At 59.8% G+C, this 15,462-nt stretch overlaps 1 protein-coding gene across 1 annotated transcript in view; it reads right to left on the bottom strand.

The window, feature by feature from the left end:
- RASAL3 (RAS protein activator like 3) overlaps window positions 1-15,462 on the bottom strand; it is a 50,321-nt gene that overhangs the window by 32,815 nt on the left and 2,044 nt on the right. The window contains exons 2-3 of the mRNA XM_077838747.1: window positions 4,571-4,689; window positions 3,338-3,422 (exon numbers count right to left, since the gene is read on the bottom strand). Coding sequence (XP_077694873.1) covers window positions 3,338-3,422; window positions 4,571-4,689 — 204 coding nt within the window. The remainder of the gene's footprint in view (window positions 1-3,337; window positions 3,423-4,570; window positions 4,690-15,462) is intronic.

The raw sequence follows: 15,462 nt of genomic DNA, 5'->3' as shown, positions 1-15,462 counted from the left end.
CCAGCCCCCTGGGGGGTCAGCTCAGGGAGGGGACTGGAGAAGGGCTGTGAGCCCAGGACAGTGCTGGGGGGTCAGAGGGGCAGGAGGGAATCAACCAAACCAGCTGGGTACCTGGGAGAGGGGCCCTGGAGCCTGAATGGCCACTGGACTTGGGGATGTCACTGCACACAGGACTCCACCCAGCTCTTCCGATGCCCCTCTGTCCTGGTCTGCAGCCCCCTGGTATCCCAGCTGTGGGCTCTCCCCACAGCTCAGCCGGTGCCCCTCAATCCTGATCTGCAGCCCCCTGCTAACCCAGATCAGGGCTTCCCCTGCAGCTCTGTTAATGCCCCTTGGCCCCAACCCATAGCCCCCTGCTATCCCAGTCCTGTCCGTCCCGTCCCCCACCCAGATCTTCTCGTGCCCCTCAATCCTGAGCTCTCAATTGCCATGCTGAATCAGAGCGGATAGAAGTCTCCCACCACTGACTCTGGCCAGCACCAGATGTTCCCAAGAAAGATACAGAGCTCCCCTTCATGGCCACCTCTGGAATAACTGGCCTACAAGGGCCGTTTACCCCAACCCCGGCCCTTAGGGGGCAGCTCAGGGACCAAAGCAGGAAGGTTTGGTCCCTTCTGCTTTTCTCGGTGACTGTTCTGGCTCTGAGCTTCCCCTGGCCCCTGCTCTGTATGGCATCCCCCCCCTCCCCCGCAGCCTCCACATCCATCACCCCTGGCCTGCACCGCTCCCCTCTCATGCAGAACTGATTCCCAGGATCCCTGGAGCTGCCCGTGCGATGCTGGGGCTGAGAAGGCTGATGCCGGTGTGTAGACAGAGGAGTTGAGGAGCAGCAGGCCAGGAACCGGCCCCAGTGTCCAGTGATGGGCTCCCCAGTGCCGGATCCAGCAGTAAGACTCCTCCCTACTGCTCCTCGATAGCTCTGTCTATACACTGGCTTTAGCCCTCCCAGCCCCAGCATCGCACGGGCAGCTCCTGGGCACTCATGACCCCCGAAGTCCCTTCCAGTCACTGCTTTCCAAGATGCAGCCCACTGCAGCCCAGCAATGGGACCTGTATCCCCCTAGGGGCCGTGCAGGTCCTGCCTTGGGGACATGGTGAGGCCCTTGCTATGCAGGGGAGAGCAGGGGATTCCTTGCTTGTTTGTTTGCCTGGGGGAGTCTCCTAGGCGAGGGGAGTCTGGAGGATCCTGGGGGGCAGATTGTGGGGCTGCCATTTAGGCATGTCTGACCCAGGGCCGGAGCCTCCCAGGGTGGGGGGCAGGAATGGGGTTACCGCTGCCCCTGGAGGGGATCAAGCCCCCCCAGTCCCAGTTCCTGCCCCGCTCCCCGCATCAGTCGAGCTGCTCTGGGAGGAAGTGGGGGGTGCAGAGCCAGCCGCACCGACAGGAAGAGGCTTAGCACAGAGCACCAGCGCCTGAGTGCTCAGAAAGCGTCACCTGGGACTCAGCCACCCTCTGCAAATGGCCCCATCCCAGATCTGGATGCCCTTGACGGGAGCAGAGGGAGAGCAGGCACTGGGGGCAGGGCTGAGGAGGGGATCGGACACCTGGAATGGGGAGGGTGTGATGGGAGAACAGGAGCCTGGGGAGGGGGGGAAGGAAGGGTGTGGGGAAGTTAATCACTGGGTCGGGGGGGGGAGCTGGGCAGGGCAAGGAGTGGGAGAGCTGACTCCCGGGGTGGGGGGTGGGCAGCACAAGGGGTGGGGGAGCTGACCCCACTGTGGGCTGGGCAGGGCCAGTTGTGGGAGAGCTGGCCCCCTGGGAGGGGAGGACAGGGCAGGGTGGGGGGTGTTAGGCAGGGGAGGGTGTGGGGGAGATGACCCCACTGGGGGCTGGACAGGGCAGGGGGTAGGGGTATTAGGCAGTGCAGGGGGTGTGGGAGCTGACCCCACTGGAGGCTGTATAGGGCAGGGTGTGGGGGTGTTAGGCAGGGCAGGGTGTGGGGGAGCTGAACCCCTGGGGCAGGGCGGGGCAGGGCAGGGCAGGGAGTAGGGGAGCTGATCCCCAGGGGTAGGCAGGACAGGGGATGGGGGAGCTGGCATCCAATAGGCAAGACAGGACAGTGGGGGGAGCAGATGGTACCCAGCCCCTTCTCAGAGCAAGGGGGTGGGGTTTTTTAAAGGGTCAGCACCAAATTTAAAAGTCATCTGAGTTCCCAGCACTTGGTAGGACCCTGGGGACAACCATGGGTCCCACTCTGTCACACGGCCCCTTTGGACAGCAGTGCCATCCACTGGTGGGTGGTGTCACTGCCCAGCTCTCAGGTACTAGCCCTGTGCTGCAAGATTTGGGTTGCATGTGCTCCAGGGAAGGGGGTTCACGCAGGCACTAACTGCTGGATTTGGGGTTCATACCCAGAGCATAGTAGGGGTGAGATGAGACCAAGCCACATCTGGCAGGAGCACAAAGCTCGGTGCCATCACAGACAGGGAAACAGGGAGGGTCAAGTGACTTTCCAAGGGTCCCCCAGAAAGCCTGGCCAAGCCAGAGATAAAACCCAGGAGTCCTGCTCCCACTTTCAGGCCCTGACTCCTAGACCATGTTGCCTTCTGCTCACAGTGCAATCAACACAGCTGCAAAATCAATAAAACCAGTCTCTGCTCCCATTAGTAATATAAAAACCTCCACATGCCCCCAGTTCCCCACCTGCCAAGTGTCCTGGCACTGCATTCTGCCTGTGGATACAGTGGAGCTATCCCTGCCCCTGTAATGCAGCCACCATTGGGGTGGAGCCCAGCAGCTGCCAAATAGCGTCTTTTGCCCCCATGATGTCTCTCCAACAGTCTGCTCTGAGCTCAGGGGAGGGACAAAGGACCAATTCCCAAATGGAACTGCTAGAGCGGACCCCCTCCCTGCCCCTGCACCCCCCGCCCAGCTGGCGTGCTCCCCTTCAGGCGAAACTCAGCCCCAGCAGGAGCAGCTGCGGCTGGCAGGGGATGGCTCCTAATGCCCCTGCTCCCAGCGCCAAGGGGGCAGGTGCCTGGGGGTGGGAGTGGCTGGGGTGCCCATGGAGGGCAAGCTGGGTGGGGCTGCCCTGACTCACCTCTCCGTGTGGCACAGAGCAGCCAGCACCACGACCCCATCGCTCCAGCTGATCCCTGGACTGGGGCGTCTCCCCCATCAGTGCTGAGGCAGCTGGGAGCCCCGGGGGGTGGGGAGGGGGAAGGAAGCAGCCTGGCCCTATCTCTCAGGATCAGCACACGCAGCACAGAGGAAGCCATGGTACACCCAAGACATCTCTGCTCAGAGCGCTTCCTCCCCAGAGCTGCATCCGCGCAGCCCACAGCAGCATGGCTCACACACAGCAGTGTGTATAGCACCGTGTCAGGGCTCACTCACCGGCGTCCCTCCGGCTGCCCAGGGACAGCTGAGCGTTGGTCTCCGAAATGGAGCTGCCAGTTCTGTTCCGGCTCTTGTACAAAACCTGGGAGTAAGGAACAGAGACTAGAACATCAGCAACTGACTGACCCCGCTGTCCTCCATTCCTCCACTGGGCCTCCCTCCCTCTCTCCCTCCCTGTCGTCCCCATCCCTCTGCTGGCAGGTCTCCTTCTCTGCCAACCCCATGGCCTCCATCCCTCCACTGGGCCTCCCTCCCTCACCACAGCCCACATCCCCTCTGCTGGGCCTCACTCCCTACCGCTCCCATCCCCTGCACCTGGCCTTCCTCCGCATGGCCCCCATCCCCTCCACCCAGCCTCCTTCCCTCCCTGCCACCTCCATCCCCTCTGCCCAGCCAGCCTCCCTCCCTCCCCATGGCCTCCATCCCCCCACTGGACCTCCCTCCCTCCCCACAGCACGCATCCCCTCTGCTGGGCCTCACTCCCTACCGCTCCCATCCCCTCCACCCAGACTCCCTCCCTCCCTGCCGCCTCCATCCCCTCTGCCCAGCCTCCCCCGCTCCCTGCCACCTCCATGCCCTCCGCCCAGCCTCCCCCCCTCCCTGCCACCTCCATGCCCTCCGCCCGGCCTCCCTCCCTGCCACCTGCCCAGTCTCTCTATTCCCCATGCCCTGCTCACCCCTCCATTGCTCACCCCTCCATTCCCCAGGGCAGAGTCTCCCCCCACCAGCCCTCCTGGGCAGTGGCTGCTGTGGGGTAGCTTCTGGTATTGGGTCCTCCCCCATCCCTGACCCCTGGTGCCTCTTCCACCCCAACAACACACAGGTCCAAGAAGCTACCCCAGCCTCCAGCAGGGGGTGCAGGAACCGGCTCAGCCCCAGGGCAGCAGGTTCAGCCCCCAAGGGAGCCCTTGGCAGACTCTAAAGCTGCCGGGTAGGGAATCCTGGGGCTGAAGCAGGGGTGTGAGGAGCCCTCCACAGATCCAGAGTCCAGTTGGGAGCACAGTGATCAATGGGGCGCAATGCTGGGAGCAATGTCCCTGCCCCTACCACAGGCCCCTCAGCTCCTCATCCTCTTCCCCCCTCCACCCCACTTCCGAGGCCCCTCACCTCCTCGTCCCCTCCTCCCAACCCCCAGGGCCTTCATCTCCTCATCCCCATCCTCTCAACCCACCCCTCAAGCCCCACACCTCCTTTCCCCATCCCCCACTCTATTCCCCACAGGCCGCTCACCTCCTCGTCCCTGGCCATCAGCACCAGCTGTCCATCCACCAGGGAGAAGTTCGAGACATCCCAGACAGGGACCTCAGGGGATGGGGCCAGTGGAATCCGCTGCACGGGGCGCACACCATCTGGGGGGAGAGAGGCAGCTCGTCAGGAGGGTGACACGTGGCCTCAGGGATCAGATCCCCCAACATCTCCCGACTCCTTTTCCACACCCGCCTCAGTCCACCTCTCCCCCGTCCTTTCCATCCTTTCCCTCCCCTCTCTGTATACTCTTCCCCTGCCCCACTCTTCCACCTCCCTTCTCCTGTTCAGGTTTTTTTTTACCATGCCCATCACCATGGGATCAGTGCTGCAGTCAGGCTCTGGGCCCAGATCCCCACTGTGCTGCACTATGTGTGGGTGGCTGCCCCTGATGTAAGAGGCCCACAGACCCCACCACACCAAGCCCCACTCTGGGTCTGCCCTGGTGAGTTGTGTGTCTGTGCCCATCCCCTTTGGGCTGCACGCAGGCTCTGGCAGTGGCCCTCTCTCTATAGATTGGCCTCGCAGATCAGCGCCAGGGGACCTGGGGGACTTGTGGCAATTGGCAAGCCAGGTTATTGGCGGGTAAGGCAGGCCCAGTGTTCACCAGCAGTTAGGGCCTTTGGAAGGCACTGGGGCAGGTGCTGCCCAGGGCCTGGGAGTCAGAGCTTTCCTGGGCACCTCCCCCTGCATTCATGCTCCCAGCCGGCAGGGCTGCCCTTGCTCCCAGCAGTAGCGTCAGGAGCAAGCAGCCCATGTCTGGGCTGGGCTGAAATAGAGGGGGTGGGGACCGCGCCCCTCCTGTCCCCCCAGGGCGGGGTTCCTGCCTGCACTTGTGCATTTCAGGCGTGGACTACCAGGGCATGGAGCCGGTTACACGGGAATCGGTGGCAGGGGATGGGGGCGGGCGGCTGCAGGTTGTTGGGCACCTGCCGTGCCCAGGAATTCAGTGCCTGGAACACACCCACTCTAGTTTCTACACACACGGGGTGGTGCCTGGCAGAACCAGCCACGGCGCACATTTAAAATACCACTGCACCCTGCTCTAAGGGGATCCCTAATGCTGAGTGTGGAGCCTAGAGCAGTGTCTGGATCCACAGGGTCGGTGCTAGGCCCCCAGCTGTGAGCCAGTCTCTTAGAGGAACTCCATCCATGTGCCAGACCCCAAGGGGTCTCACTCTTCCTCGAGGGCAGGCCACGCAGCCTCACCTACTCCTGAGACTGAACCGCTGGGCTTCAGCCCTCCTTCTTCACCCCAGGAACTCTGCTCAGTGAGTCCAGCTGAGAGAGACTCTGATAGAGATTTGTACATGCTTCAGGGATTAATGCCCCTCACCCCATAGTTACAGTGACACACAGCGCTGTCAAAACAGTCAGGTTTATTAGTCACCTGGAACTCAGTATGGGAAGTTCTTAGGTCAGCACAGAGAAATGACAGTTAAAGCACAGACCATTCTGGTTAGCCCAGATCCCAGCCAAGCTGAAGTGAACCTCATGTTCAGCCTCTGTTTGTCTCTCAGGCTGTCTACACTGCACTTTTGTCAGTAAAACTTTTATCGCTAAGGGATGTGAAAAAACATTCCCCCGACTAACAAAAGTTTTATCGACGAAAAGCACCAGTATCTCCCGCCAACAAAGCTACTGCTGCTTGTTGGGGGTGGTTTTATTATGCCGGCAGGAGAGCTCTTGCCTGCCAGCAAAGAGCAGCTACACAGGAGACCTTTGTGCCGCTGTAAGGTATGCAGTGTAGACATAACCTTAGTCTGACCTCCTTGGTCAGTTCCCAGGTGAGAGTCCAGCTTCTACCAGAAGCCAACATTTATCCCCTACTTCAGACCATCCCAGTCCTTTGTTCTCAGGGGCGGGAGGGGGGGCAGTCTGGTCTGTGCTCACCTTCCCTGCTGAGAGAGTGGATCCAGGAGTTATTGGAGCTGGCATTGTCTCTCTGGACACCATCCTGATCTGGGTCAGATTCAACTGGTTCCTTAATGACACTATTCATTCCACCCAGACAGGGAGGTAACATACACACACCTATGCCTCTTAGCCTTCCCTGACAGCAAATTACATGTCTACACTACAAAGTTTTGTTGACAAAAGTTATACCACTTTAATTAAACTGCTGTTGCAGGTCCACACTAGCTCCTTGTGCCTGCAGAGCGCATCCACATTAGCAGCTCTTGCATTGACACAGAGAGCAGTGCACTGTGGGTAGCTATCCCACTGTCCAACTGGCCGCAAGGTGCTTTGGGAAGGGTTTGCAATGCCTCATGGGGCAGGTGCAGTGTCACATTATGCAGGTTTCTCAATCCCATCATTCCATAGGCCTCCTACTGGATTGCCAGTGCTTTTCAACTGAAGTGTATGTGTGGGGGAGGAGGGGAGAATGTGTTATAGGGAGCGTGTGTGTGTATTGGGGGAGAGTGTGTCGGCGTGCTGTTTCTTTAACTTCAGACAGCAGCCTGAGCAACCAACCCTGGTGGAGGGGGATACCCTCCCACATCAACGGGGGAAGGGATAGCTCAGTAGTTTGAGCATTGGCCTGCTAAACCCAGGGCTGTGAGTTCAGTCCTTGAGGGGGCCATTTAGGGATCTGGGGCAAAAATTGGGGATTGGCCCTGCTTTGAGCTCCTGAGGTCCCTTCCAACCCTGATATTCTATGAACCCCTGGCTCTGTACAGCACAGGTCTCTCTCCCTCCGAGCAGCAGCAGCGGCCGGCTCTGCCTGCCTGCTGATTCCACATTAATGGTTCTGAAATTCCCTCTGAGTTCTCCCACAGCCTCCTCAGAAGCTCTGTGAGCTCTCCAGGCTGAGGAATGTCAAAGCTTCTGGGAGCTTTGAAACTGGAGGGGCGCATGCCTGCCCAGTGGCCGAGATCAAAACAGTGAGCAAAGCGGTCATGATAGGCATTGTGGGATACTGGGGGAGGCCAGTTATAGCAACTTAACGAATGGCAGCATCTACACCAGTGGTCACCAACCTGTAGATCACGATCAACTGGTCGATTGGAGCCTCTGACAGTTGATCGCGATCTCTGGCCGCTAAAACTCCGGCAGCACAGAGGGGCTAAGTCAGGCTTCCTGCCTGCCCTGTCCCCATGCTGCTCCCAGAAGCGTCCAGCACACCCCTGCGGCCCCGGGGGGGAGGGGCAGGGGTAGGGGGTCTCCGCGTGCTGCTCCTGCCTGCAAGCATCGCCCCCGTAGCTCCCATTGGCCGGGAATGGGGAACTGCAGCCAATGGGAGCTGTGGGGGCTGTGCCTGCAGGGAGGGGCAGTGCGCAGAGCCATGTGACCCCCCAGGGGCCGCAGGGGCATGCTGGCTGCTTCCAGGACAGGTAGGGAGCCTGCCTTAGCCCTGCTGTGCCACGGCCCGGGAGCTTCCCAAGGTAAGTGCCACCCAGCGGGAGCCCTCACCCCTCCTGCACCTCAACCCCCAGCTCTGAGCCCCCTGCCAGAGCCAGCAACCTGTACCCCTTCCTGCACCCCAAATCCCCTGCCCCAGCCCTGAGCCCCCTCCCAGAGCCAGCACTCCACAACCCCTCCAGCACCCCAGGCCCCTTCCCAGAGCCAGCACCCAGTACTCCCTCCTACACCCCAACACTCTGCCCCAGCCTGGAGCCCCCTCCTGCACCCCAACCCCCTGCCCTAGTCTCAGCCCGGAGCCCCTCCCACACTCCAAACCCCTCAGCCTTAGCCCAGAGCCCACATCCCCTCCCACACCCCAACCCCCTGCCCCAGCCCAGTGAAAGTGAGTGAGGGTGGGGAACAGCAAGCCACCGAGGGACGGGGGATGGAGGGAGCGGGGCGGCGCCTAGGGGAAGGGGTGTGGTAGATTCTGGGTTGCACTTAAATTCAAAAAGTGATCTTTTGCGTAAAAAGGTGGGAGACCACTGGTCTACACTGACACTTTTTCATCAATAAGCTCTGTGCCTCTCGTGAAGGTCGTTTTATTTTGTCAGCAAAACAGCAGAGTTTTGCCGCCAAAAGTAGCTTTCTAGTTCATACACCTCCCCTGCTTTGTCAGCAAAAGCTGCCTTTTGCTGACAAAACTGTTTAATGTAAACAAGTCCTTTTTCCGCCTCTGGGTAGCCATGTAACATATAGGGGAAACTGAGGCACACACAGGCGCCATAAAAAATATTACAATTCCCACTTTCTCACAGGCAAGCAGTGGTCCAAAGAGCACAGTCCCAGGCAAGATCTGCCCTCACTGAGACTTGAGCAGGCCTGATTTCCCCTCCTGAGGCTCCTGCCAAAGTTTTTTGGGTTTTTTTGTGGGGGGAGGGCAGGAGTTAGACAGAAAAACAAAACTCTACATTTCTGTCTGGTGGGAATAAATAATAATAACTATAACCTAGCTCTTATCTAGTGCGTTTCATCTGTAGATCTCAGCGATTAGTATTCCTATCCCTGTTGCCTGGGAGGGGATAGCCAACCAAGCCAATGTACAGTGGGGCACATGGTGGCTTTGCCACAGCAGCAGGGAGCAGTGAGGTCCATCTTCAGTGCAGGTGCAATGTGCCTGCCCTTAGTCGCAGAACCCTGTGGCAGGGGAGAGCTCGGGACCTCCTTGCTGGGACCTGGGCCTCTCCTGATCCCGTCCTAGGGAAGGTTTCCTTTGAGCTGGGGGTGCTATGCCTCCCGTGCGGGGGCAGCTCTCTGCACACGAGAGCCAGCCTGGAGCCCCAGTGCATAGCGAGATGGCCTCACCAACAAAGACACACAGGATGGGAGCCAAACGTGTTGCGTGCCTTCCTGCACATCAGCAGCACCACAAGGTGCAGGGCACCCAGCAAGGGGCGGAACTTCCAACCAGCTCCGCCCCCAGCAGCTTCCAGGCCCTCTGATAAGGCGATCCCCTCTCCCCACACCGACGAGGAGGCATGTGACTGGCCGGAGCAGGCTTCACCCCCGCCTCAGTCGTGGCCTGGCCACAAAGAGGAACCAGGCTTGAGAAATCGCAGCGCAATGCACAGCGGAGATGCCCTTCCCCACCGCCCTGGCCAGGCCGGGCCCCTTTCTGCACCTCTGGCTTAGACCTCAGGCAGAAGGAGTCTCACAATTTTCAAGACTGAGAGCTGGCCCCAGGACCCCCCCATCCAAGGGCAACCACCAAGGCCATGCTCCCTGTGAGCTGGCCGGCCTCCCCCTCCTGTGGATGTGGGAGGCAGAGAGAGCAGGATTCTGAGAGGAAGCAGGGACAGAACTTCTTGGGAATACACTGACTAGGAGCAATGACTGCTCCCCCTAACGGAAGCTCAGGCCAAAGGGGAACAGCATGGGCCCACGCCCATCACTATCATCCATACGAGGGGACGCAACAGAGCGAGGCAGAACGTCCCCAACACAATATGGAACCTGCCATCTTGTGCTACAGACCCTGAGCTCAGCCCAGCCAGTCCGGGAATCCTGACATCGGTACAGCTGGCTGAGCTGGCAGGACTCCCAGAGAATCATAGACTATCAGGGTTGGAAGGTCCTCAGGAGGTATCTAGTCCCACCCCCTGCTCAAAGCAGGACCAACCCCAGCTAAATCATCCCATCCCCCTCTCTGTGCACGTGCAGCCCTGGAGAGTCAGCCTTGGCCTTTCTGTGACCAGGACATACTGAGTGTCCAGCCCCAGAGCTACAGTTCTCTCCAAAGACCCCGCCACCCATTCCCCCAACCCCAGGGGCCTAGCTATGGTGTCCTGGCCAAGTCTCCTCTTCAATTGCCCCAGTGTTCCAAAACCAGGACTCGTCTCCATGTCCCATCCGAAGATTTTGTGCAGTGTGTCTGTGTGGTGTTAAACAGCTGCTGCATCCCAGCCCTGAGATGGCTGCATTTCAGTGGTGGGGGCAGCGAGGTTTCTTGGTGTGTTTAGCACTTGGGGACGTGCGCTGGCGGATGGTGTTCTAGAAACACTTGCTAGGTGTATCCGGAGGATGGAGGTGTCTGGCACTTTGAGGCCCTCCAGCATCTAGCTTCTGACTAAAAGGAATTGTGTGTCTGCCATTTTTAGCTGCCCAGGTCTCAGGATTAGTCAGTCCCCGCTGCCTCTCGGTTGTGAGATGACTCACACAAGACACAGATGGCTCCTCATGGCACCAACCTTCAGATCAGCCCTTGCTGGAGCACCAGCAGAGTCCTGAAGTGCTGTGCAAATAGGTCACAGCCCTGTCTGAGCCTTGCCGGGCCCCAGGAGAGCAAAGCCCCAGCCCTGTCTGAGCCTCACTGGGCACCAGGACAGTGGATCCCCAGTCCTGTCTGAGCTGTGCAGGGGCCCCAGGAAAGCAACTCTAGGGGCTGCAGCCCCCATAGTATTCAGCATCCTCTCTTCTCTGCAAGTCCATGCTGCCCACCTGACCCACCCCTCCCTCGAGGGCTGTGCAGCGAGACGTCCTGCACACCACAGGCTGATCCCAGGGAATGCGGGTTCATGGGCTGAGTCGGGGCTGGGGGTGCCTGAAGAGATGTCAGCAGGGCAGGTGGGAGCAGCCCTAAAGGGCTCTCACTCATTGGGGGCAGGGGCAGGCCACAAGCGACACATGAAGGGGGCCCCTCTTCCACAGAACCCTTGTTCCATAGGAAGAACAGCTCAATGTCACTGATGCAGGGGTGGGAGGGGAGATTCGCTGGAAGAGAGGGGGCTGGGCAGGCAGTGGGGGGGCTGGGAGGAAGGGCAAGAGCTCCCAGGAGTGCTGGGGGGATGTGAGGGGGAACTGCCGCCAGGCAGTGACTGTGACATGTGGCAGGGAGTGGGAGGGGGGCTGCTGTGACACTGCTATGCCCGGCGGGTAGGGGGGCTGCTGTGCCATCAGGCTGTACTTTGTGAGACACTGTTGCGGGGTAGGAGGGTGGCTGTGCTGATCTCATAGCTATCTTATTTTGGAAGTCTATCCACAGGCACAGGGCCTGCCTGCCCGTATAGACTCCACAGGGACCAGGACTGTATGCTGATATGGACTCCACAGGGACCAGAACTTGGACCACCTGCCTGTATGGACTCCATAGGGACCAGGCCTGCCCACCCACATGGACTTCACTGGGACTGGGCCGGGACCCACTTGCCCACCCATGTGGACTCCAGAGGGACCGGGAATGGGTCCGCCTACCCATATGGATTCCACAGGGTCTGGGCTGGGGCCCACTCATCCCCCTGTATGGACTCCACAGGGACCAGGACCGGGCCCACCTGCCCATTTTGACTCCACAGGGTCCGGGACTGCCTGCCGATATAGACTCCACAGGGACCAGGACTGGGCCCAGCTGCCTGTATGGACTCCATAGGTACCAGAACTGCTCGCCCGTATGACTCCACTGGGATGGGACGGAGCCCATTCGCCCACCCTTATGGACTCCAGAGGAACCGGGAATGGGCCCACCTGCCCATATAGACTCCACAGGGACTGGGCTGGGGCCTGCTCATCCCCCTGTATGGACTACACAGGGACCGGGACTGGGCCTGGGCCTGTCTGCCTGTATGGATTCTATAGGGACTGGGCCAGCATGCCTGTATGGACTCCACAGGGACTGGGCCTAACTGCCATTCTGGTTTAACACAATGGTTTCTGCTCATCGAGTCTCACTACCCCTGAGCTGGAGCAGAGCAAACGAGAATAGGCCTGAGCTTCCATCTCCCAGCAGAGACCAACCCTTGAGCTGTGTGGCTGAAAGCTTGATCCTGTCTTGGCCACTGGCCAGTGCTCAGAACAGCGCCCAGGGGCCACAGTTGAAACGCGGCTCAAAACACAGGCAGCCCACGTCAGGGTAGCAATGGTAGCATCTCCCCCCTGCAAAGCTGAGAGAACACCGTGAGTGCAGAGTCCCTGCTCGAGCAGGAGCCTTTGCTTTGTTCTGTCATGGTGAGCTTAACATGGTGACGGGCGCTGGCCTAACCCAGCCCTGGAGATGGGGTCCTGCCTGCACAGAGCTGGCCCCACCAGACAGCTCTGCGGAGTTCGCTGGGCGTTCAGACCCTGACACCTCTTCAGTCTCTGGCTTCTCTGCTGAGCCTGCCAGCAAGAGGGGCTCATAAAGGTTTAACTGAGCCCCATCCCACCACAGCCCACTGCCTGGCCTAGCCCCAAATCCATCCTGGGGCTACCTTCCCTGGGATTTGTATCCAGCTCCAATGCACACTCCAGCTCCATAGCTGTAAGTAGATTGCAAGGCACGTAATTGACCCCCGGAGGCTGCCTATGTGCCCCACTGCCCTCTGCTGGAAACAGTCAGAACTTCAACCGTGTGTCACAGCCCCGCTGTCGCTAACAGAATCCTCTTTACTTAAGCCACAGGGCCCTGAGCCTCTGGAGCAGGGGCATTTCCATTCTCTCCCTGATGCCACCGTGACCTTCTGGGTGGGGCCACTGCTCTCAGCAGCCTGCAAGATTAGAACTCAGCTCGTGGGATCAGGGCTTGGGAGGTAGCTGCTTGTACCAGAGGGAAGAGGCCTCGGCACAGCCAGAACCAGAATGCCTGTGATGTGGTAATGGGCTGATCACTCGCAACATGGTCCCCTGTGCAGAGAGCTGCCAGTCACTCTGCGGAGCAAATTGCCATGACTGAAACAGGAGGGGGCACGGAACAGCAAAGGGGCTGTAACCCAGGGAGTGGTCGACTGAGCACACATGGCCCCACTGTGAGACTGCTGGGATCCCCGACCCACACACACCACACACAGCCCAGCTGTGCCATGGCTGAGATCCCCGACCCACACACACCACATAAGGCCCAGCTGCGCCACGGCTGGGATCCCTGAACCACACACAACGTGCACGGCCCAGTTATGCCACAATTGGGATCCTCGACCCACACGCACCACCCACAGCGCAGCTATGCTACAACTGGGATCCCCGACCCACACACAGACCTCACATGGCCCAGCTGTGACACGACTGAGGTTCCCGACCCAAACGCACCACACACAGCCCAGCTGTACCACAGCTGGGATCCACGACACACACAGCCCATCTCTGCGACAACTGGGATTCCTGACCCACACACACCGTACACGGCCCAGCTGTGCCACAACTGGGATCCCTGACCCACACATACCACACACAGCCAAGCTGTACCACGGCTGGGATCCCAACCCACAGACACCACATATGGCCCAGATATGCCATGACTGGGATTCCCGACCCACACACACCGAACACGGCCCAGCTGTACCACGGTTGGGATCCCTGACACACACCACACCTGGGCCATCTGTGCCACAACTGGGATTCCTGACCCACACACACCGCACACAGCCGAGCTGCACCACGAATCGGATGCCCGACCCATACACACCACACACAGCCCAGCTGTGCCACAATTAGGATCCCCGACCCGCATACACCATACACGGCCCAACTGTACCACAGTTGGGATTCCCAACCCACCCATACCATACACAGCCAAGCTGTGTCACAACTGGGATCCCCGACAACACACACAGACCAGCTGTGCCAAGTCTTGGACCCCTGACCCACATGCATTTCACACGGCCCAGCTGTGCCACAACTGGGATCCCTGACCCACACATTCGTCAAACCGCCAAAGTGTGCCACAGCTGGGATCCCCGACCCACAGACACCATGCATGTCCCAGCTGTGCCACGACTGGGATCTCCACCCCCCATGCACTGCACACGGCCCAGCTGTGCCACGACTGGGATCCCCGACCCACACACACCACACACAGCCCAGCTATGTCACAGCTGCGATCCCCAATCCGCACACAATGCACACGGCCCAGCTGCGACATAACTAGGATCGCTGACCCACACACACCATACACGGCCCAACTGTACCACGACTGGGATTCCTGATCGTACACATCACACACAGACCAGCTGTGCCACATCTGGGATGCCCGACTGAAACATACCGCACATGGCTGAGCTGTGCCACAACTGGGATCCCTGACCACACACGGCCCAGCTGTGTCACACACACCACACACAGCCCATGACCCACACGCACTTCACACAGCCCAGTTGTCCCTCAACTGGGATGCCAGAATGAAACATACCGCACACGGCCCAGCTGTGCCACAACTGGGATCCCTGACCCACACATTCGTCACACCGCCAAGGTGTGCCACAGCTGGGATCCCCGACCCACAGACACCATGCATGTCCCAGCTGTGCCACGACTGGGATCTCCACCCCCCATGCACTGCACACGGCCCAGCTGTGCCATGACTGGGATCCCCGACCCACACACACCACACACAGCCCAGCTATGTCACAGCTGCGATCCCCAATCCGCACACAATGCACACGGCCCAGCTGCAGCACAACTAGGATCGCCGACCCACACACACCATACACGGCCCAACTGTACCACGACTGGGATTCCTGATCGTACACATCACACACAGACCAGCTGTGCCACATCTGGGATGCCCGACTGAAACATACCGCACATGGCTGAGCTGTGCCACAACTGGGATCCCTGACCACACACGGCCCAGCTGTGTCACACAGCCCAGCTGTGTCACACACACCACACACAGCCCATGACCCACACGCACTTCACACAGCCCAGTTGTCCCTCAACTGGGATGCCAGAATGAAACATACCACACACGGCCCAGCTGTGCCACAGCTGGGATTCCTGACCGCACACGGCCCAGCTGTGTCACCTCTGGGATCCCCGAATGAGACAGTTCACACGGCCCAGCTCTGGCACAAGTGGGATCCCTGACCCACAGAAACCTCAAACAGCCCAGCTGTGCCACGGCTGGGTTCCCCAACCCACACACAGACCTCACACAGCCCAGCTGTAACTTGGCTGGGATCCCCAATTCACAGACACCGTACACAGTCCAGTTGTGCTACGACTGGGATCCCCGAACTTCACACTTCACACGGCCCAACTGTGCCACAACTGGGATCTCCGACCCA

Source organism: Eretmochelys imbricata, chromosome 20, assembly GCF_965152235.1.
Source record: "Eretmochelys imbricata isolate rEreImb1 chromosome 20, rEreImb1.hap1, whole genome shotgun sequence".
NCBI lineage: Eukaryota > Metazoa > Chordata > Testudines > Cheloniidae > Eretmochelys > Eretmochelys imbricata.
The sequence above is the reverse complement of the archived record's forward strand: the minus strand, read 5'-3'. Positions and strand labels throughout refer to the sequence as shown.